At 43.5% G+C, this 20342-nt stretch overlaps 2 protein-coding genes across 3 annotated transcripts; one reads left to right on the top strand and one right to left on the bottom strand.

Annotated features, from left to right (window-relative positions):
* Positions 1-3403: 3403 nt before the first annotated feature.
* Positions 3404-7622, top strand: lysmd2 (LysM, putative peptidoglycan-binding, domain containing 2). Its single transcript, XM_067249046.1, has 3 exons — positions 3404-3845; positions 4404-4750; positions 6963-7622. Exons 1-3 carry the CDS (start codon positions 3600-3602, stop codon positions 7012-7014), a joined length of 645 nt encoding a protein of 214 aa, XP_067105147.1. The 5' UTR covers positions 3404-3599; the 3' UTR covers positions 7015-7622.
* Positions 7623-7741: 119 nt separating this feature from the next.
* Positions 7742-18367, bottom strand: scg3 (secretogranin III). Of its 2 annotated transcripts, none has more exons than XM_067249050.1 (12): positions 17949-18367; positions 17410-17462; positions 17180-17222; positions 16803-17009; positions 15231-15373; positions 14920-15078; positions 14495-14780; positions 14234-14350; positions 12852-12935; positions 12617-12727; positions 10990-11079; positions 7742-8649 (listed from the first exon to the last, which is right to left on the bottom strand). In XM_067249050.1, the coding sequence occupies exons 1-12, from the start codon at positions 18043-18045 to the stop codon at positions 8531-8533; spliced, it is 1509 nt and encodes a 502-aa protein (XP_067105151.1). In that variant the 5' UTR covers positions 18046-18367; the 3' UTR covers positions 7742-8530. The 2 variants fall into 2 exon arrangements, with proteins under 2 accessions (XP_067105151.1, XP_067105152.1); XM_067249051.1 differs by having other exon boundaries at positions 12617-12715.
* Positions 18368-20342: the final 1975 nt, after the last annotated feature.

Here is a 20342-nt window from a genome sequence, read left to right as displayed (position 1 = left end):
TGTTTATTTAACCAAATCTAGTTTCTGTTTAGGAGATGATGTAATGTTCCTTCCTTGTTACAGTGCCAGAGCTGCAGGGGCCAGCGCTGATGTTAAAAATGCTGCCCACAGCTTCTGAGCTGCGATTCACTGCGGCCAGAGGGGAACTGAATGACTCATGCGTAGCGTTGCCACTCCCTGACAAGTGAGAGGGTGACCAGCTCATACAGCACCATTGATGTCATCAGTGGCTTATCGTCATGTTTCCTGTGGACTAGATTACCCTTCTAACATTATTGGGTCGACTGCCAGTAGGTATGAGACAATCTCTGATCTTAGATTACTTAAGATTAGTTAAAAAGTATACCTACTCGTTGAACCAGTTTTCACACAAAAGCACCTGGTAGGCCTAATGAATGCAGCCGAAACGCGTGGAGATGTATTATGACTGACATCTGATAATTTGAGACGGAAGATCAGGCCTAGTTAATATAATAATGGATTAAGTTCCAGTTCACTAAATCAGTGTTTTCAATATTCATGAGACACATTTGTCCTAATGGCAATACTTACTGCTTTTTCATAATTGTGGTGATTCACGTACAATTCTTAGTTGATTTAATACAATAGCCAGCCTACTATAGTGTAACTCCGTGGCAAGGTTTTTTTAAGTACCGCGCGCTAACCGATTGCGCCACTGGAGCAGATAACAATTCAAGGTGAACCTGAATCCACATCAACGGATGACGTAATCACCCAGACATGTGGCTGCACGAGCATGACTTCTTTTTGGATAACTGTGTTTATATGTTTGAACCAAAACACAGTTAGCTGAACGAGAGGTCACAAAGGTATGCGTTTAAATCGGAGTGTTAGCATATCCCAGTAGTATAGAATAGTGTCAGAACTCGAAAAAAAAAACAAAGTGAGCTGGTCTTTGCATTGTGAGATCTGTGGTGGCAAAGCGGAGCAATAAAACTATGCAATCTTGTAACTTGACATAAAAGTAACGAATGTTCAGTGCAAAACTCATGCCCTCAAGCATAATCCAACTTTTAGGAAGTATAAATTGACACAAATATATCACAATCTTAAACGAGGGGTTATCTTTACAGATGTGAAGTCAGAAACTAAGTCGGGGGGGGAAATGGATATGTTGACCCATGTAGACTGGAGCAAACCCTGTCTCAAACGTGGCTCAATAGCACCCTCCTGTGATTCCACAAGCACATGTTCATAAACATCCACAAGAGGTCAGTGGTAATATGGTTAGGAAAGTAATTTTTCATTCTCCACAGTCCGTGGATGGAAACAGAAAAACAGGGTGATCCATGGAACGTGACAGGGAAAGGGAGTCTGAGGGAGGGCCACGTGTCCACGAAACCGCTGCGTGAAGAGAAAGAAACAGGACCGTTTAGTGGATAGTGTGTTATTTACATTTAGTAGACACTCTTATCCAGAGCGACTTACAGTAAGTACAGGGACATTCCCCCGAGGCAAGTAGGGTGAAGTGTCTTGCCCAAGGACACAACGTCATGTTTCACGGCCGGGAATCGAACCGGCAACCTTCTGATTAATAGCTAGCCCGATTCCCTAATCGCTCAGCCATCTGACCCATTATTGGGCTGCATTTGACGATTCAAGGCTTTATTCCACCCTACCACCATCCTTCCAGCGTTCCACCTGTGGCTTTCCATCCAACTTGATGTTCTTTGTCTCCCTACAAGTATGGCACCAAGGTAAACAGCTGGGTTCCGGCCTTATTGGATCCACAGACAAATTATTTGAACAAAACACTAAAACATGGTCCTGAAGGCAAACCATGAGCCAGTCTGCTTGATAATGAAATAATAATAAACATCTTCTTACACAATGCATTATTAATGGACCAAAGCTATTTTCTCTCTCTCTCTCTCTCTCTCTCTCTCTCTCTCTCTCTCTCTCTCTCTCTCTCTTTCTCACTCTCTCTCTCTCTCCCACTCTCTCACTCTTTCGCTTCCACTTTCCACATCTTTTTTCCCCCATATGTAAATGTTCTTGTGGACAGCATTACCCAAAGCGAGTGTGCCCTGATTAATTGAATAAATCATAAATTCATCATGAAACTATTCAACCATACAACCTGTTTTCTGCAGGTCTCAATATTTTCTCATGACCATGGAGAATACATTCAGAGGTTTTGTGTGTGTGTGTGTGCGCACGGTCTGTGTGTGTAGTGTGTGTATGTCTTTGTAAGCAGCACCTGTTGGTCTTTTTGTTCATCCTGTTTAATGAGGCTCTAAGATCTGACCCGTTAGACTCCAGCAAATGAACAGCAGCCTTGCACTTTCATGAACATGACTAAATGATTCCAATCACTTCACCTTGTGTGAGCACTCTCAAACAGCTGTCTCAAACAAAACAGATGAACTTGTCACCTGCAATCTTCTCTTTACCCCCATACATGACTCATCGTCAGTACATCCCTGTGTTGTCTTCTAGAGATGTACAGAGGAAATCTTTTCAACAATAACTCCCTTTGTTTTCAGTTCACCATACACAAATACACAGCAGATATGTTAATGACCCTCTTAATGGACATTGGCCTATGTTATATGGGTTAGGTTCATGTTATCACATGAGGATGTAACAGCAGCAGAATTGCTCAAGTTGCTGGGCACGTCTAGGAGAACAGTTTGCATGACGCAGAATGTTCCAACTCATGCCTGTTTACAGTTGATCTGACATTCTTTAAAACTGACTTTACATTTAGTCATTTAGCAGACGCTCTTATCCAGAGCGACTTACAATAAGTACAGGGACATTCTCCCCAAGGCAAGTAGGGTGAAGTACCTTGCCCAAGGACACAATGTCATTTGGCACAGCCAGGAATCGATCCGGCAACACTTCTGATTGAAAGCTCGATTCCCTACTAATGATCAAGGTTTCTGTGTAATCAGCTAAATGTTTTAAAGATAGTCCAGAAGTAGAAAGCAGGGGCTAATGGAGTCACGGGGGGCTGCAGAATGTTTAGGCTCAATGTGAATGAGTTCCACCCCCTCCATACTCCCTGTTCCTTAAACACACACCACAACAGTGGAATGAACATGAAAGGACCACTTACTTCTTACAAGCAAGTTCTTGATGGACACGTGCTTGCCCGACATTAAATTACTAGGCTACAAGATACTAGATAATTTATTTTTTAATCATTATAACTATTAATATATAGTACTCTTACGGCCGCTCCCAAAGGCGTGTGCATTACGATAGCCAACTGTTTATATTGACTCTATATAATAGATAGAGCATGCTCTTCTCCCTGGGCTACTGTCACAACAAGCCTGGGTGGGACAACGGAGCACGCTCGTCTGCGTATCCAATTGCATTGCTCCAAATACGTAGGCTACATTGCGTTTTACGTTCCTGCGTCGGCTAACCGCGGTAGTCAGTCTGTGACAAAATAGCGAACTGAGGGTTTGTTGTGTGCTGAAACATGCGACATATATCTAGAACTGACATGTATCATCAAATTAGACATGGGAATCTCCCTGCAGCATGAGTGATAGCGTGGTTTTTACTATATCAAAGTGATCAGTCGAGCATCTAAACAGAGCGTCAGACTCTATTTGGAAGAGAAGATGGCGGAGTTCTCGCCTGTTTTGCCGATGAGGGATGGAGGAGGAAGGTTTGGCCAACCTATATTCCCGCGGTCCAGGTCTGGTTCCGAGTCGGAGAGCGAGCTGTCTCAGAGCCTGGCCCGGACAAAGATCCGGTCGTATGGAAGCACTGCTAGCGTTACGGCCTCTTTGGGAGAGAAATTCATAGAGCATCGGGTTACAGACAGTGATACCTTGCAAGGTATTGCCCTTAAATACGGTGTAACGGTAAGATTTTCAAAATGAAGTAACCTATACTTAATCTGGTAGTCGTGGAAAAACATACTTGCATTTTGATAACTGTCCATCCATGGCCTATTAAGCAATGAAAGCATGCGTCATAACATCAGATAAGGGATCACCTATTTGCAACACTGTCATATCTGCGATTTCATGCAGTCTGACCTGCAGTCAGGACAAGTGTTGAGTGTTCATCGTCTACTGAGACTCTAGCCTACTCTACAGTAGGCCTGAGTTTCAATTTAAAAGCAATTTGTGCTATAAAAGGTCTAATGTGGAATCAGGAAGTGGTTTAGAGTTGCAATTGCTGCTGCATAGAAGCCTTAATTCAGTTGGCATCACATTCTCTGGTAATAACGACAGGACATGGGTGGGGTACTTGGCTTCACAGCTTATAAAAAACACTCTCCTTAACTGCTTCTGACAGTGTCCATCTCTCTCCACTACCTTCTACAACTGCCTCTGGCATAACATGTATTGTCATTTTAATACAATGTCGCCGACTGAAGGTTCTGGTATCATGTTTTCCTATTGCCGCTCCAACAGATGGAGCAGATCAAGAGGGCCAACAAGCTCTTCAGTAACGACTGCATCTTCCTGAGGAACAGTCTCAACATCCCAGTTGTCTCTGAGAAATCCTCCATTTTTAACGGACTGTCCCTGGAGTCTCCTGACGGAGAGGGGGAGCCTAACTCTCTGGACCACGACCCCTCCAGTACGATGCAAGACATAGAGGTTCCCTCCCCACCCGACTCTCCACCCCCAGAGAACTCCAAAATAAACCCTCAGTCTCAGCCTGAGGAACTGTCGGCCAAAGATTTCCTGCACAGACTGGACTTGCAAATCAAACAGTCAAAGCAGGCAGCGCGGAGACTCAAAGAGGAAGAAGTGAGGTGAGAGATTCAACTTGATGTTAGCCACACTAGCTAAAGGATGGACTTAGTTCAATGATAGTCAGTCACACTCAGTCAAGGAGGGGAAAATATGGTAGACGAGTCTGAGTTTTTTTTCACATAAAAACAAACGAATCCAATCCATGTTCATAACAAACATGTGTGTGTGAGAGAGTGAATCATTCCTACCATACACTCTTTGACATGTTGCAGAGGATGCACATTTCTTTTGCCAATGTTCCTCTCTCATTATCTAAGTGGGTAATACCCTCTTATGCTGAGTCATGCAGTCGAGCAGCCACATTTCTGAGTGCTGTGAATTGCATGCCATGTGTGTGTGTGTATGTGTGTGCAAAACCAATGGATGTATGCGTACACAAAACAAATGTGATCAGAGCCATGCCTCAGCACATCTCCCTGCCTAGTGGACACGTTCCAACGTGGAATATTCTAGGTATAGGTCTAAGATGCTAGGAAGTCCACTTCCTGATTCAGCAATTGCCTGCTAGGGCCTCAACGGCTCACAGTGTCCAGTCAGTAGGAAGCTGGTCAGTCAGTGCTGAGTCACAGCGCTGACAGACTCCCTGTCTGTCCCCTTCACTCAGACGTTCTCACTGAAGGTTCTCACAGTAGCCCGCTCTGAGTAGAGGTTAAAGACACACAGCCTGTGTGTGTTAGCCGAGACACACTGACCCACTGCTGAATTGCCACAGGCCTGGTGTCATGTCTGTGTGGTTTGAGAGGGAAGTTTCCTGGATGCGAATTTCAGACTGTTTATTCGGTGTGTAGAACGGGTCACGTTGACCTGTTGTGCTTCTCAGGCACAGTATCTATTAGATCTTATTAAAAAAAAATGATATTACACGCTAATGCTATGGTCTCCATAATCACCGACACATGTCACAGAATTATAGTCAATACACTGTGCTGCTCATCCTCAGGGGTGGTCCTGTTACATTTTTTTTACATTTTAGTCATTTAGCAGACGCTCTTATCCAGAGCGACTTACTGTAAGTACAGGGACATTCCCCCCGAAGCAACTAGGGTGAAGTGCCTTGCCCAAGGACACAACGTCAATTGACACGGCCGGGAATCGAACTGGCAACCTTCAGATTACTAGCCCGACTCCCTCACCGCTCAGCCATCTGACTCCCTACCCCAACACAAGCATTCTCATGTAGTGATCAGGCATCGACTACAGTTTTGCCCCTGATAAGTTTTTGATTAATTGGTATGGCATCACAGGACAGCAGCTGCCTTCTGTGTTTACCAAACATCTCCACAGCAGCCATACAGTGTGTACCCATGGCTCAGAGTCAAACTGAAATAAGGTGTGTGCTCAAACAGAGCCACACTCCACTGTTTCCAGTAAGATGCCAGGGCAAACACAATCTCTCTTTCCAGCCTCCAGATAGACTTCAGAGAGATAAGGGGGACATATCAACAGCAGGTACACGTAGCCTTTTCAAAGGGTAGAGATGAAACAAGTCTGACAGGGATGGATGTGTGTCCCCTGAGATGGAGAGGGTTTGGGGATGATTCCTGGGCTCCAGTCCTGTGGAGCAGCCCAGCCAACACACTGAGCCAGGGGAACAGGGCTCCATCCGCAGCTTCTCATCCCTCCCCTCTTCCCAGTCCTCCCGCACTGACATCCCCCCCCCCCCCCATTAACTCTGGTTCCGTTCTCTTCTTCAACAACAAAGCTTTGATTGACGGGATCTGTCTCTCCGTTCCTCTTCTCCTCCATTTCCTTCTTCCCGTTCTCTCTCTCTCTCTCCTTCTTCTTTCTCTCTTTTCATTTTTGTCAGGTCTATTAATAGGCTAGCAAGTTGATGGATCACGCTGCAGAGCTCATTCACCTGTGCAGCCCCTCAAACAGCTCCCCCCTTCCATGGCTGTGTCATTTCAAGCTAGCAGAATTTCTGTTGAAGAGGGAGACATGAAAGAACCGACAAGAGAGGAGGCCAGGTTATTGAAATGTGTCTCAGGAACAGATCAGTCAGTCAGCTGAGACCAGAAGAGACCGGAACACTGTGTACTACTGTTACCTGCCTGGGCCTCATTCATTATTCACACGGGGCTATCTAGGCTCTACGGTGGCACATATTCCATATTCAATTAACCAGCAGGGGTGGGGATGGGTGTGTGTGGATGCTGATTTAATCAACGTTTCCGTCTAGAATGTGTAAACTGTGTGTTTTGTTTTTTCCAGGGACAGTGATGAAGAGTACACAGCCCCGGTCTCAGCATACCAGGAAATCTAAATGGACAAGCCCTATCTGTTTATCTAACATCCTGACACACACACACACAAACAAACTGCTTTTACCAAACCAATCGAACTGATGGGGTGTTATCTTTTGCCTTTTCTGTTATAGTTATGGACTATTGTTACTATGGTTTTGTGCTGCTAGCATACAGTAAGAGCGTTGTTTGGACAACAGGTACCCATTAACCCGCAACATGCTTCTGAGGCTGCTGAACAGAACACCTCTGCTGTTATTAATGCGTTTAACCAGACACACACACTGCACCAACCAATGTAAGGAGGATTAGCAAGATAAACTAGCTGTTACCTTTCCGATTATGTAAATCCTTCCCTAGAATAGAATCAGAAACATATCCACTACTCCTTCTGTGTTTACTTCTGGTGAGAAGCTGTGGATGGGGTTGAGCCTTTTTATTCTGCTATATATATTCTGTTGTTCGGTTTACAGACTAGCAGATTTTATTAGGGAGCAGAAGGGATGCCTCTTTTTGAAGTGTGAATGTAATGTTATTTTTGTGTGTGGAAAACTGTATAAACCAAGGCTGTTTTTAATGTGCTTTTGTTCTGTTGATTTTTGAGGAAAAATAAATAGATGATAAAACTTGTTTTGTTCTCTATGATTGGTGTTTCGTTCCACTCAGGGAGATGGTACTGACGGATAGCAGGACACGGCTAAAATGTCTCCTCAACAAGATGTACTGCACACATAAAGAAAGGCCTTTTTTATTTGCTTTTACATTTTGGAAAAAATCACATATTTACATTCAAAAATACTTCATTTTTGTGTCTAGAGCAGTGGACATGTTATAATATACGGACACATGCAGAGGGAAAATACATTGATGTGAGCCTGATAGAATTTTTGTAAATTAATGATTCCAAAGCACAAACACACAGGAGGGTACAGAGGTATGCCACCGGCATGAAACAGAACTAAAGTGTTTTTGGTTGAAAGTCAAAAGCCTTAATACAATTGATTTTACACATACACTGGAAAACAAACATACTGATAACTAGGACAGATTACATAGAATGAATACATTTAAATGTGTTGTTGCAAAAATGTTTGCAAAAACATAGCAATTGTGGAAAACCGTATGATAAATATACTCTTAAGAGTCAATTCTGTTTCCTTGCCACCATCAAGATTTTCATGTAGTCACTGGTGGCGTCCATGTCTTGCTTATTGTTTTGTTGTATGTTAAAACTCTTGGCATGTAATCAAATACTTCAAGTACAATTATTAATAAAGATGATTACATTCCAGTTTTTCATATATGGGGGTAAATTCAGATATAGTGGTTTTGCCTAAATAGTTTCTTTTGAATACATACAGAGCATACAGTTTATCTTCATTGAGTCAAATCTAAATTTGAGATCAGTCCACATGTAAATCATGCACTGAAGTCAACAGCAGATCATAAAAATACCAGCTTCTTATATGCAGATCTCAAGTTTAGATTGTGGCCGCAGTTGGGGGTTGTCAGGGTTTGCTGTCGGTCCGTGACATATTAAAGACTGCCGTAGATCCTCTTGATGGTCTCCCCTTCGTCCTTCTCGATGATGCCCTTGTCTATGTACGAGTCCACCTGCTGGTCCATGAAGTCCCTCAGTTTAGACAGGTCATAATCTGGGAAGGCAAACCCAAAATTGAATTTGACAAGAATTGAGAAATTCGTATTCTCACAATACAAGGTGATGGTTATTAATAGTAATAATAGAGAGATTGGGATAGTCAAAGTCTACTATGTCATCATTCTAATCTGTCATGATGAGGACCACACACATCACACGCAACACTGACAGAGTACACAGAATAATCTGGAATGGCAGTAGCAGGGAGATTAGGTTCGGAATTAGAGTGTTTGATTCCTTGGCACACCGTCCAGTCAACCATCCACAGACTAAACAGTGAGCCTTACTACCAATCCTTCCTGTTACGGAAAATCAGGTGACCTTTACGCCTCAGGTAGATTTCTTAGAATTGAGCCACATCCTCAGATCCGACTAACATTTATTGTAGTTGTATAGTATTGTAGTTATTTCGTAACTTTTCACTAGTTTGTCCACAGTGCTCTGACTATGGCTGGCTTTGTAAAATGGCTGCTGTTAGAGACCCATATTTGGCAAGACAGTAGCAGGAAGCAGCCTTATGTAAGCGTTGGAACAATCCATAATCTATTACAAATACAAATGAGTCTAATTATCTCTCCAGAGATTCCTTCTAGGGCCCTCTGCTCTACAGGAGGGGAAGCGATGGGGGGAGACGAGGGGGGAACCAGGTTGTGGCCAGCAGCAGCATTTTAATGGAACATCATTAGTAGATGTTTTGAACCACATCATATTTTATAATAATGTAATGTATTCAATTAGGAGACACTGTTATCCAAAGTGACGCATAGAACAGGGGAGATTCGAAACTGCCACCTCTTGATCTGCAGCAAAATGCTCCACACACTGAGCTATGACTACCCCTATGTTCATGTTGTGGATGTCATGTCTCCTTGGAAACTTAACACAAAGGAGATGAAGGTTTGTTGACACCAAAGTGGAATTTGGTCGTAGGTATCATTATTGCCACTGTGCTTGGCTTTGCTAGTGAGCCAAATACAGGCGAGCAACCCCATATGTTCCTTCTGCCAGCCTATGGATGAGCACACACACGCACACACGCACCTAGAAACACAAACATAAGGGTGCTGCCTAGTGATATAACCGTCTGTTACTGACCTGGTGAGTCCAGCAACAAACCCTTTTTCTCGTTGAGTCATTATACACACACACACACACACGGATACACGTATGGACATCCACACATGAAGGGATAGTGGAAACAGCTTGCTAGAATAAAGACTGATAATGACCTGTTGTCCACTTGGTTCCCATGACAGCCACAACAGTCATGTCTAAAATGCTTTTGTCATCCACCAGCTGTCTATGATTCATAGTCATAGTAGGACAAGCTAAGTGGAATACAACAGAGCCCACACTGTTGATATAGTGAGCTGGGTTGATGCAGTGGGCTAGGGCTGAAACAATCCTTGATCAAGCCCGACGTTAAAAAAAACTTCACTCACAAATGATAAAATGTATTTTGTTATTAACTTGAATTTCTTTCAAGATTAATGATTAAAGTGAAATGAATGGAAAACTATGAAATTAGTCTTCAACTCACATGTTTATGAGTGCAAAAAAAAAAAAAAAAAAAAAAAAGAAGCACTTCCCTTTTCAGCAAAGGAATATGAAACTGATCTGTGACACGTCTCTGTAGTTGTGATAGAAGAGCATCTGGGCTAACACATCACTGCTCATTCATAAACAACACTGCCAGCCAGTAAGCAAGAACATCACTAACACTCACTTCCTTCAACAGGAAGTAGAACAACCATTACTGTACAGATATAAGGCTCATCAAGCAGGTGGAACGAATTTTATCTGCCTTGTTTACGAAAACAAATAAGGTGTATCGGAGTAATTATAAATCGTTCATATTTATGGAGTCTTGGAGTAAGCAACAGTTTCTCCTTCTCCTCACTTATTTTAATTGCTAATCCAGACATTCAGAAGAGATCTGAATTGAAATATTTTACAGTGTGTCACCACAAATTTAGCTGTGACCAGACCACAGTAGGCACAGGTAAACGGAAGTGAGAATGTGTGTGTGAGTGTGTGTGTGTGTGAGCACTACAACCCTAAAATGATCAGCTGATATACCTGGTTGGATATCTTGGAAAGATATGTGAAGTTTTCCAACATCCTTTAGCTCAAAGAGTCGAGTGTGTTTGGAATCTCCTGGTTTACTCCATCTAAGCCACTGTGGGCCAGAGTCTCTTACCACCACACAGGCTTAGTTTATTACAGCTTCTTTATTGTCTTTACTTTCTCTATCTTGCTTTCACAGTTTGTCTGTCTATCTCTCGTTCTTTTTTTTATCTCTCTCCTTGTCTTTTTTTCTTTTAAAAACTCTTACCATTTTTGCCTTCATCTTTGTTGTGTTTTTTCAGCCATTCAATGTTCTTCCTGATAGCCTCCAGGTAGGTCTCAGACTGGCCAGGGTGATCTGTGAATCACAGAAGTTGTGAGGGAGAGGAAGAGGGAGAGGGGGAAGACAGGGGAAGGAGGAGACATGCTGATCAGCCCTGAGTGGATTTCATTACTGTTGAACTTTCTCCCTCTCTGTGACCACACTGTCTTCCTGTTTTGATGCCTGCAGGTACAAGCTGGACCAAAATGGAGCATTTGCTTTGTTCTATTTGAAGAAAAAATAGGTTTTTGGAAAAATAGGCATAGCCTACTGTCTTATAATGCGAAGGTGCATTGTCTTGTTTACATAAATGAATCAAGCGGTAAGGAAAATGGCAGATGGGACCTATTTATAGTTTATTGTATTTTCTAGGGATCCACCGATCTATCGGCCGAACATCGGTATCGGCCAATATTTAGACTGCCATGATCGGCTATTAGGCAAATAACGTTACATTCGACAACAATGGCAACTCACTGATGGCAACGGATGACGTGCGCACTGCGCATGTATGGTTTGACATGCTTGAATTTGAATGTGTCTTATAAGATTGTTTATCCCTGAATGGAAATTCTAATGTGACACGTAGGCCTACTGTTAAAACGGTCCGCATGTCGGCAATCTTCAAATCGCCCTGAGATGCATGTTTTGTTTTGTAATAGCCTACTATTTTACCTTTTTTCATATGACCAAAGCTAGGATTGCCGTAGTCATTCAATATAATAAACAGCATTTTTATGATCACTGAAAACTCATTTGTCAGAAAAGTATGCTTGGTAAGGCATGTTTTCTAGTCGAGTTTTGGGGGCAAAATGGGAGTTGAGTTTGATTCGAATCTGTGGTTTCATTGACAATGCGAGTTTCGGTTGAGACACCACACGTAAAAAAGTCGCGGGTCTATGTTTGTTTCAATTTACTAATTATTAATGTCTAAAATATTAACACACGTATCGCTGTCAGTAAGCCAATCGACAATGGAAATGTAGAAATCTTGGAGTAGCCTATGCAAGATGGAAATTAAACAATGTAGGCCTACACGATTCACAACGCTGTGAAACATTCTGTTTTGTACTTGGTAAGTCAAATATATGTCGTGTTTAGGGAATATGTAATCATCTAGCTATATATAGGCATGGATGTTCATGTTTTTCTGTTGCTGTTATGTGCTACACATGCAGAGAATCCACGCGTTTGTGTGCCTTCCTTTAAATTGTAAGCTAGCTAGCTAGCACTAGCGAATTTGCAACGCTGATGGGGGTGGAGTTAACCAACTGTTCCCACCCCATTACATGCTTGTGGGAAGTGTGGAAAAGCTCAAAATCTTTTAAGGGGATTTTCTCTGCTATTTGATTTGAGGGGCACCAGCAATCAAATAAGAATATATTCTTCAAATATTTCTGATTCAATTACATTTCTTGTACTACATCCTAGTTTGGCAATCATTCAAATCCTAAAGGAGTGCTGCAGTAGGCCTATTCTCAGCACTTATAGCTATGAGCCTAATGACTCTTCTAGATCATTCTTTATGTAGGTAAGAGCGAGATAATGAGAACGTTCATGAACAGTTACTCACGGGCTTCGGTCGGGGGCTGCGCCTTCTTGGTGGAGTCCTTCAGGGTCTCGTACTCTTTCTGCATCTTGGCGGCCGCCTCCTTGGTGTTGTCGTCGTCGTCTGGGGTCTTCCCTGAGCACAGGGACACAGTCTCAGTCTCAGACCACCAGGCCAAGTCCCAGCTCTAAAAACAACTAACCGTCTACCTAACAAATAACAAATATCAAATACTGTGAGTTCCTGCAGGGACACGTACCCGCAGGTGGGCTGATGTCTGGAGTGCCCAGGGACTTGCCCAGCTTGTTCTTGGTCTGCAGGGCAATCATGGCATCTAGGTTCTCTGCAGGGGACGTGGGGGATGGGGGGGAGGGGGGAAGACAGGCAGCCTAGGTTAGACACAGATGAAACTAGACAGTTTTGTCTTCTACAGGAGATTGTGACTACGAGCACATCCAAGGCCAGCGTTGTTGCGCAGAAGTGGAATCCCCCTCTCCAAGTAGGCGTGAATCACGTACGTTTCACAAGCTGCATCCCACTCTCTCCTTCGGGGATTCACCTTTCCCTGAATGGTCCTATGTTGTCCCTCCCTCTCTCTTTCAGACCCAGTAGACTGCACGATTCTACCTTCTTTTCTTTTCCCACTCCACCCTTTATCCTGCTCCTTCTCAGTCATTCTTCTTAATCGTATTCCACCCCGCAATGATGTCTCTTTCACCCAACCCACTCCTCCCTCTCTCCAGGCCTTTATCTCTCCCAGGCGTACTGCCTCTGAATGACACGTGAGTGACAGGTGTGTGATACAGATGACTCATCTGGGACCACAAGCAGCCAAAGGGACAATGACCTGTCGCTACGCAACGAGTAACTCCATCCGCAGGACCTAAACATGATGTCGGAGGGTTGCCAAGGAAACCCCTCATCTGTGTAACAGAGGGTATGTTTCCATTATCTGCGTGTTGTACAATCTTTGTTCTGCTTTTATGACTGTCGATGCCTTTGTGGATCAGTGAGCTAAGGAAATAAATCAGGTGGTTCTTCTAACCACAGCAGAGATGCTGAACAGCTGTAAGGAAGTAATTACGAAGGGTTATGATTGGATGTGTTTAAAACCCACATGGACAAGCTTGTGTGTCCCATCTCAGGACACACACACACCTTTGATAAGGCCAAATTAACATAAAAATTACAGTTTTGAGATAAATAGATATATCCCAAAAAAGCTTTGTTTAGTTATTGTAATTCGCATTGGATTATGTCCAATTTCGGTGCACTCTATAGAAGTCATATGCCTCTGCTGGGGCCTCTCCCAGGATGGTTGTGTGTGTGTGTGGGTGTGTGTGGGTGTGTGCAGTGTGCGCCTGTGGCTGCGTTTAGGCTGGTAGGGTGGGTTTGAGATGGGGAGGCTAGCGTTTCCATGAAGCTAACAAGCATAGAAAGAGGCTTTACACTTCACTGCTTCAGTAGATAAGGAACACACACAAACACGCACACACACACACACATTCACCTTTTAGACGGAATTACAATGTTGGTGCTATCCAACACAACACTTCTACAGATGTAACTGCATTGCTAATCTGCACGCGTGTAATCTAGTTATCCAGGATGTATACCGCTATGGGTGGACTGTAATCTTACCCAGATAGGAGACCCCCTCTTCGGGTGTGATGGTGCCGTACTTCACCATCATTTTCACAAAGTCAATCAGAGTCTTCATGATGGTGATCAGAGTCTTCCTCTCGTGGGCATCTTGTTCTGGAACATCGAACACTCAATCAATAAGTCAATATACTGTGATGGCCTGTCCCATGTCCTAATGATCATGATAAGTACCTTGGTGTTCAATCATTTATATTGCTGTGTGAAAGCTTGTGTCTGTGCATGTGTTCGTTTCGTTACCTGAGTCGAGGCTCTTGAGCAAACGGTAGAAGTTGGGGAAATACTGCAGGTCCTGAAGACCGTCCTCTGGGTTTAGCTCGTTCCCCTCCTCCCCCTCGCCTTCGTTTCTGTCCTCCCTCTCTCTCTCGTTCCCTTCCTCCGCTTCTTTGTCCCACCCCTCATCCTCCACATCATCCCCTTCTCCCTCCGCGTCTCTGTCCACCTCATCATCGATGGCATCCTGCTCTTCATGGACATCATCTTCCTCGTTGTTTCCATCCAGGCGACTGTTTGACTCTGGCATGTCCTGGACAGAAAGGAGAAAGAATCATCATCATCATCCTCATCGTCAGACTTTCAGAGTAAAAACTCCATTACTCCATCGACTCGGATTTGTATCCAAAATGTAGTTCGATGAGATAGAAGTGAGATGGATTGGGTCATACCATGTTTGTGTCTTGGCTCTGGTCATCCAGGTCTCCCCTGGTTTTGGGATAGTCCATTTCAGAGTCTTCAATCTCGTTGTTCTTGGCATTCTTAGTGATGAGTTCCTGCAAGGCCTCAGCCACTTCGTACTCCAGAGTATCTGCCTGGCTCTCAGTGATCTATACGAGAGAGAGAGAGAAAGAGAGAGGGAGAAACAGAGAGAGAGGGAGAGTGAGAGAGATAAATATATATATTCCATCGATGAAAGCCAGTGAAGACCAGTCATGGACAGGTGTCAGCTACTATGGAGGAGGCAGACAGCAGGACCTACCAGTCCCAGTTTCAACAGCTTGGAGACGATCCTGTCAAACACTCCTCTGTCATCCTCCTCGTAGATCTTGTTAGCGATCTTCTGGACGATGTCCTCAGCTGTCAGTGGAGTGCCGTCCACCTGGCGGAAACTCTCTGGGTCGTCTGAGAAGTAGAAGTGGTATCTGTTAGCCTTTCACTATTAACGTTTAACTATCTAAAAATATATAGACATTTTGCTTCCATGTCTGCATTTGTTTGTCTTGCACTTCTTGGTTAAATGTCCTTTTATACTGGACGACCAGAGGGATAAGGTTGTTTCCTGCTGTCCCAATGTCTTCACCCACTCAGTGTAGAGCAAATCAGTAATTCCTTATGAGTCACCTCTCCTCCCTCTTTTTGTCTCTAATGGACATGTAATCAGCTTGGGTTCTCTACATCCGGTGTTTGGATAGCAGCATAACCCTAACACAACATGGCCAACGCTGTCTCCTAGCCCGTCTGGTAAATCACCAGGATGTTCAATGCTCCAAACTACCAATCATCTGCAGCATCAACAACACAGATCACTGCTGATTCCAACAGCTTAGTCAGGAAAAGATCTAATTATGCACCACATACCATTCAAAACTTGATCCAGGTTGCATGAAAATATATGGCTTCAAATGAAGGTCGAAATCAAATAAAAATTCAGTGTGAGTATATAAACTGATATGAACAGTGTCTGAGCTACTAGTATGAAAGAGATGAACAACCAGCAGGTACAGCCTGGACAGTCCTTAAGAGGGGGAAACACTGCAGTGTGCGGACGGCCGGGGCCAAATATCTACATTAGCGTCATAACAGAAAGGCTAGACCGTTTGACCAGTGGTCTTCCGAGTGTTCAAGCTCTACTCAGAGGAGTTGCACTACAAACCAGGATGCTGTCTCTCTCTCTCTTGGGCTGAGTCCCAGCCCAAGAGAGAGAGAGAGACAGACAGAGGGAGAGATACAGAGATGGAGGAAGAGAGGGTCTGAATATCAAAGATGGAAACTGAAGACCTCTAGCGGTGTTTCTCTAGTGGAGGGAGAGAGAGAAATCTCTGCCCTAAGCTGACGATACAGGATACCCTGCTGCACACACCCTGCCAGCTCAGCATAACATGGCCGCCCTAATCAGATCCGACGCAGGTCTAATATAACCTCACAAAAGTCTATAAAGAGATACACAGAAACGGTTGTAAAATTCAGGTACTTGGGATGAGAGGGGATGAAGTTGTTTGCATTTTATATTGTCCAGGCAAGGTGGAAGCTGAATTACAGCTTGTGCAGAGGTTGTTTACAGTGGTAGCCTCTGTCTCGGTCGACAGCAGGAGGGAAGATAATCCTCTCCCTCACTCTTCCTCTATCTCTCTCTTTCGTCCTTCATACAAAATGTCTGCCGGCTGACCCAGCAAGAGCAGAGCTTGACAGCTGAACTCCCTGCCGATTAAAGGTCAAACACAGTCCCAAAAGGCTCATCCAGGAGACCGTTCATCAGAGGGTCTACCACACTGAGTAACTGGGTCCTGGGTTTCTTGTGCATGGTAACCAGTCTGTCCATGTTGGTACTTACCATAGTCCATTCTCGCCTTTGTTGAGTCATAGTCGTCAGCCAGGCGACGGTTCTTAGTGGAATCCTGCTCCTCCGCATGGCTCTCGCTGACTGGCGTCTCATTGGTTTCCTTTGACTTTTGACCTTCAGCCAGGGACTTGAGCAGGGTGAAGTCATCGTTCTCCGGCTCTGCCTTGGTCTCCTTAGTTTCAGCTTGGGCTTTAGTATCTGAGAGGCCAAATAACATGAAGTTACATTTTTGTATTGTTCTATGAGGAGTGATTAAGACTGATACCATGGAAAGATGAAGGGTTGGCCTGAAGTTAGTTATGGTAGACATCTTAGGATTTAACATTCTCAACAGCCATATGGAACATGGACATTAAGCACCCACTTACCAACAGACAGGACTGCTGCCTTGACGCTGTCTGCCTCTGCAATCTGGAAAAGTACAAATGTTTCACACACTTGTAAGAAAATATATAATAATACAGCTACAACGTATTTATTAATTTACTCTATTATTTTGTTGTTAATGTGTTTGGCAAGTTTTTTGTACGGTATGCATGGGGTTAGAAACTCTTTCCTCTTTAAGATGTGTACGCCAGGATATTTGATTTTAGTTTACCTGCTCTTGGAGCGGTCTCTCCTCTGTCAACTGACGGTTGTACACTGCTTTATCTACAACAGAAAGAAAAAACAACTTCGATTTAGCATCACACAGCAGGCCTACTTAGCCTATCGATCAGGATAATCTGGAGCTCCAAATAACTGACACATTTTATGAATCTGAAAAAAATAATAGGTAAACAAATTGAGGCCGCAGAGTCATTGGCTTCGATTTAATTTGTTTATTCATGAGAAGTTTCAATCCAAACTCACGACCCAACACGCCAGCGGCATTATCGGATTAGCAAACAAAGATTAAACAGCCTCGAAAATAGAACTCAATCGGCCTTCGAGCGTTTGCAACGAAGCGAACTGTAATATTTGGTTTATAATTCTTCAGCCATGTCTCTGTTTTCTTCAAACTAACAATAGACTATACTACAAAACACAAGGCTTTTATTGACCATATTCACATCTAAATCACTATCTGATATATTAAACAACAACAAAGGAATCAGTAAATAAAACAAATAAGTGGAAGGCCACTTCAGCACTCACCATCGTTCGCGGCAGGTGTAGGAAAAGCAGAACCCTGGGAAACAGTCAGCGCAAGAACCTGGATAAGGATGAAAAACCTCGTGCCTTTAGACGCCATCCTGAAATAAAAAATATCCCCCAGAATGGGTTTTGCAGTTTCTTAAAGGCGATCTTTTGCTTTTGTATTTCTGGGCGGCTAGTTTAGAAGGTACTCGGGGATAAAAATTAACTGCTGAATGTTTGGACAGCTCCGGTCTTCCCGACTGGTGCTGAAACTGACACCGACGTTGAGCAGTTTGTATCCGCCGTGGCAGATGCAGCAGCGGAAGTGGCTGGACAAATCCCGGCTCTCTTCTGAAGCTGTTAACGACCCGTGGTTCTGAAACCAGGTCGTTCTCTGTAATTAAAAGGAGATAAGCTTGTCTGCTCGCAGTTCCTAAGCCTCGTGTGAGTTGCAACTGCACCTGTCTTCAGACTGTGGTACCCTCAACAATAGGTGCCCTCTTTTACCCATCTTCGATGGAGGAGGAGGAAGAACCGAAAAACCGCCCATATGTTGTGCGTCAGACACCCTATCTGCGTCAGAAACGTTGAAGGGCCTACAATATATTCGATCGCTACAGCAACAGCCTCAATTCAGCGGATGGCAAAGGGACTGACTACCACATCGACCCATATCAAACAAGTGATGGATATATGAGTCTGTTTTATGGGTTTGCAACCCATTCAGTCATTTTATGGATAGGTAAACCTTATTGTTCTACATGTTCCACTAATATAGGTCCAGGATAGACCCACCTATTAGTTTAACTATTGATGGCAACGCAAGTGCACAGCCAATGTTTTAATAAACCTGCTGTGCTCTAGGGAAGACTTTCATTTAATTATGCACTTTATGGCCAACTGTAAACACCACTCAACTTGTTGCCTGTGTGCGTGCATGTGTGCGTGCGCACAACCCATTTCTTCTGGCCCTATCTTCAGACGACAGGTCAGCCATTTTCAAATTATTATTAGAGTATTATCTTTTAGGTTTGACGGCCCAGTTAATCCTTAGTCCTGTGTTTAAAATGACAATGGCGACCAGTGATTGGTTAAAGCTGTTTCTTTTGTCTTGTCGTTGTGAGAAGAAATAAGTGGGTTACGTCGTGGAGTCAGGTGGCTGAGCGGTGAGGGAAGCGGGCTAGTAATCTGAAGGTTGCCAGTTCGATTCCTGGCCGTGCCAAATGACGTTGTGTCTTTGGGCAAGGCACTTCACCCTACTTGCCTCGGGGGAATGTCCCTGTACTTACTGTAAGTCGCTCTGGATAAGAGCGTCTGCTAAATGTAAATGTTACATTTAATTAATTTATCAGATGTTGAGTAATAACAAAGGGAATGAAGGCATTACATTTGATTTCATTATGTGTATATCAATGTAAAAAAAAAAGATTTAATCCATCTTTAATTAAATTTAAAACACAAACGTGTGGGAAAAATTAAGGTGACTGAATACTGTACAGAGTACTGTACTGTACAAAAAACTACTGTACTGTACAAAAACACAATTGCTACTATCAAACCCCTTTGTCTTATCAGTTCACATCATGAGTAAATCACCACAGACAAAACATTGAATTAAAAAGCTATCTGTTGGACAGCTTGCACAAAGCTACACATTTAGCATGTGGGCCGTTTCTTCATACAAGACTACTGCTAATTCTGTTACTTGGATTTACATTCTTTGTTTGACCATGCTGGCTACAGTACAGATTATTTTGGCAGAATGTGGATGATTAATTTTTGTAGCAGTGCAGGCTGGGAAGTGTGCCATCCTTTGCAGGAGAGCTGTGCTTCCTGTTTCCTGCTTCCTGCCTGCCTCAGCAGTCTTAAAGCTGTCATAGGCAACATTATAAAATTAATTTTACAACATGAGAAACAGCGCCCCCCCCAATTCTCATCCGAATATTGCGGAAATATCTTTAAGTGCTCATAAACGAGAGTGTCTTTCTAGGGGTTTGTTGTGACACTTGCAAGCGGGCAAAAACCGCTTTCATCAAAGTTTTTTTTAGCGGGATGAGCAAAGAGCTGTTCCCTCACTTCCCATTTCTATCTTTTGTCCAGACTCTGGGTAAGGATTTTAGACAGTGATTTTAGTATGACTGTCGATACTGGAACCAGGACAGCTGCATGGACGAAGGCCAGAGAGACTTCTCTTTTAAAGGGCATCCGGTCAAGTTGCTGCTTCACAGCCTTTGTACAATGGGTCAAATCTGGGATGCTTGTTCTCTCAAGAACAAGCATCGCCACATCAGTTCAGGACCGGGCCAGTCAGTATGGAAACTAGGAAAAGGCCTCAATTGTATTTTTCGAATACTATGAACTTCCGCGCTTTCCTCCACACAGTGGTTTTACAAAACAAGCTAAGGAGGAAGA

This window comes from Osmerus mordax, chromosome 13 (assembly GCF_038355195.1).
Source record: "Osmerus mordax isolate fOsmMor3 chromosome 13, fOsmMor3.pri, whole genome shotgun sequence".
Classification (NCBI taxonomy): Eukaryota; Metazoa; Chordata; class Actinopteri; order Osmeriformes; family Osmeridae; genus Osmerus; species Osmerus mordax.
Note: the sequence above shows the minus strand (reverse complement) of the source record. Positions and strands in the feature narration are given on the sequence as shown.

Bases quoted from the DNA above. Each gene is read 5' to 3' on its own strand.
- scg3 (XM_067249050.1), bottom strand. From the start codon at position 18,045: ATGGCGTCTAAAGGCACGAGGTTTTTCATCCTTATCCAGGTTCTTGCG. The intron at 15,374-16,802 runs GTAAGTACCAAC...TCTACTTCTCAG, and splicing joins AAAGGCGAGAATGGACTATG to ACGACCCAGAGAGTTTCCGC. The intron at 14,351-14,494 runs GTAACGAAACGA...TCGATGTTCCAG, and splicing joins GCTCAAGAGCCTCGACTCAG to AACAAGATGCCCACGAGAGG.
- lysmd2 (XM_067249046.1), top strand. From the start codon at position 3,600: ATGGCGGAGTTCTCGCCTGTTTTGCCGATGAGGGATGGAGGAGGAAGG. The intron at 3,846-4,403 runs GTAAGATTTTCA...CCGCTCCAACAG, and splicing joins CCCTTAAATACGGTGTAACG to ATGGAGCAGATCAAGAGGGC. The intron at 4,751-6,962 runs GTGAGAGATTCA...TGTTTTTTCCAG, and splicing joins CTCAAAGAGGAAGAAGTGAG to GGACAGTGATGAAGAGTACA.